We start from the raw sequence: 2,817 nt of genomic DNA, 5'->3' as shown, positions 1-2,817 counted from the left end.
CTGTGCCAGGCGAATGCAAGAAGCAGTGCTGGGATGGGAGGGGAAGCTAAGACAGATAGACAGACAGACAGAGAAATTAAATGCCCTCCCCCTCCGTCAAGGCCACCTAGGGCATGACTTGCCACATACAGAAATGCAAAGTTTGGGTTCTCGCAGAGACAGTAACTCAGCCACACACACCCCTGCAGGTTGACAGCGCTTGTCATGTTTACCCAGTCTAGTGTCGCTGCACATAGTCATCGTATTCATAGAACTGTCCAAGAGAAAAATGCTATCAAAGAGCTACACACCCAGCTCCACTGATGTCAATGGAGACTCCCCGTTGATTTCAGTAAGAGTTGGATCATGCCCTCATTGAATCAGTGCCTCATAGATTTCAAGGCCAGAAGGGCCCATTTGCATCATCTCCTCTGACCCCCTGCATAGCACAGGCCACAGAACCTTGCTGGCGATCGGTAATTATTTGTTAAGTGGGGACGGAGTGGTCAGGCTGGTAGATCTGGTTCTTCCCAGCACTAGACGCCTGAGGACTAATTAGAGGCAATGCAATCTCTGCCAACTAGCACCCGCTGCCTCTCATTACAGGGCCCGAAGCATCTCTTGAAGTCTCATCTGGCACAGGAAATCCATCATGTTACCCTTCAATGGCTCCTGCTTCAAACCCCCAACGTTCCTCCTGATCCCTGGGCTGGAAACCCTGCACGTCTGGATCTCCGTCCCCTTCTGCTCCATGTACGTCATCGCCATCCTGGGGAACTGCACCATCCTCTTCATCATCAAGACGGAGCCGAGCCTGCATGAGCCCATGTTCTACTTCCTCTCCATGCTGGCCGTCATCGACCTGGTCCTCTCCTCCTCCACCATGCCCAAGCTGCTGGGCATCTTCTGGTTCAGTTACAGAGAGATTGGCTTGGACGCCTGCCTCCTCCAGATGTTTGTCATACACTCCTTCTCAGCCATGGAGTCTGGGATCTTCCTGGCCATGGCTTTCGACCGCTATGTCGCCATCTGTGACCCACTAAGGCACAAGACCGTCTTGACCAACACGATCGTAGTCAAGATCGGGCTGGCGGCTATGATCCGGGGCGTGTTGTACATCTCCCCACTGCCCCTACTTGTCCAACGGTACGCATACTACAGGACCAACATCATTGCGCATTCCTACTGTGAGCACATGGCAGTTGTGATACTGGTGTGTGGGGATATCACCATCAGCAATCTCTATGGGTTGACTATTGGCTTTCTGGTGCTGCTCATGGATTCGCTATTCATCGTCCTGTCCTACATCATGATCCTGCGGGCCGTGCTCAGGCTGGCCTCAGTTAATGCCCGTCTCAAGACTTTCAGCACCTGCATCTCCCACGTCTGTGCCATCCTGGCCTTCTACACACCCATTGCTGCCTCGTCGCTGACGCACCGGTTCGGCCAAAACGTGTCTCCTCACATCCACATCCTGTTGGCCAACTTCTACCTCCTGGTCCCACCCATGCTGAACCCCATTGTGTATGGGGCGAGGACCAAACAGATACGGCAGAGAGTGCTTAAGATGGTCTCTCTGAGTAGGCCTGGCCTCTGACCCCTAATTCTGAGAATAAGGGCAGCTATATGAAGTGACCAGCAGGTGGCAGGAAGGGTGGTGTTGTGGCTAAAGACTTCTTTGAAAATCCCACCCAGACTCATCAATGTTTGTGAGGAGCACCTAGACAGATTAGATGTGGCTTATAGCAAGGCAGGAGTTCACTGGGTTTGTGGGAAGAGAAGTGCAACATCACTAAAAGGAATCAATTGTATAAAGGCAAATTCCTGCCCTCAGAGGTCACGGAGAGTCTGTTCTAGTTATTCCATGCCTGAAACTGGATATCCTGCTGCGGGAGCTCAGGTGGGGAGCCAGACAGAACTGGGTTTCTCCTCCACTCTATCTGTGTGATTTCGATCGAGCATGGCTGAATGAAACCTCGTTCTCTTCAGTAAAGCCAGTGGTCATTTTCCACACTTACCTCTATGGTCTTCTGATGTACTCAGTAGGTGGGTGAGTGACGGGGAGGGAAGGAACATTACAAGAAACTCCCGGGAAGAGGCATATGAGGGGGTGAGGGACCGTGCTGGTGTGTGCATACAAGTGAGGGTGTGAGGTTGACCTCTGAGTGCCCACAGGGGAGTGTGGGAGCCACAAGGGATGGAAGGGGGGGAGTTTGCAAGGGACAGAATCGCCTGCCCGCCCACAGCTACCACAATCCCCGAGGTTTGGGCTTTCCCAGGGCTCAAGCTCCCGTGGGAGGCTGGAGAGCGCTGGCCCCGGCCCGCTCGGCCTGCTGGGCACAGAGACATGAAACGCTCCCTTCCGGCCTGCGGTTTGGGATCCCCAAATCACCAACACCTCCCTCGCTGCCTGGCACATGGGCAGCTGCTGAAGGGACGTGCGCAGCAGCTCTCACTCCCCTCGCTCCCGCTGCCCCGGGGAATGAGTCCCCACCAGCGGTCATGAGGCTCGTCCTCTTCCCGCATCCCCACCTTGTGGCCTGGCACTGACCGAGGACCCAACCCTTGCAGTGACAGGCGCAATTCTCTCCGTGAGGCACAGTCAGACGAGATGGTGTATATCAGCCCCAGGGCTATGATGGCTCATGTTCTGGGTGACTCTTCCCTCCCCCCACACACGTACCCCTTTCTCCTCTCGTCCACTTCACTTACTCCAAGGTCTGTCGCTTCCTTCCCCTCATCTCCAGGCACTCCCAATGGCTGACCTCCCTAGCCCAAGTGCCCACTTGCTCCTGCTTAACCATCACCTCCCTCCTTTCTGGTGCCTGCTTAACTGGT

The 2,817-nt window shown here is 54.6% G+C and overlaps 1 protein-coding gene across 1 annotated transcript; it reads left to right on the top strand.

Moving 5' to 3' along the window:
• The first annotated feature begins 631 nt into the window (after positions 1 to 631).
• On the top strand, positions 632 to 1,576 carry LOC101947663 (olfactory receptor 52M1-like). The gene has a single exon (XM_024113908.2). It carries the CDS (start codon positions 632 to 634, stop codon positions 1,574 to 1,576), a length of 945 nt encoding a protein of 314 aa, XP_023969676.2.
• The last annotated feature ends 1,241 nt before the right edge of the window (positions 1,577 to 2,817 follow it).

The sequence above is a fragment of the Chrysemys picta genome, chromosome 1 (genome assembly GCF_011386835.1).
Source record: "Chrysemys picta bellii isolate R12L10 chromosome 1, ASM1138683v2, whole genome shotgun sequence".
Classification (NCBI taxonomy): Eukaryota; Metazoa; Chordata; order Testudines; family Emydidae; genus Chrysemys; species Chrysemys picta.
Note: the sequence above shows the minus strand (reverse complement) of the source record. Positions and strands in the feature narration are given on the sequence as shown.

Excerpts from the sequence above, each read along its gene's own strand:
- LOC101947663 (XM_024113908.2), top strand. The coding sequence starts at position 632 with ATGTTACCCTTCAATGGCTCCTGCTTCAAACCCCCAACGTTCCTCCTG.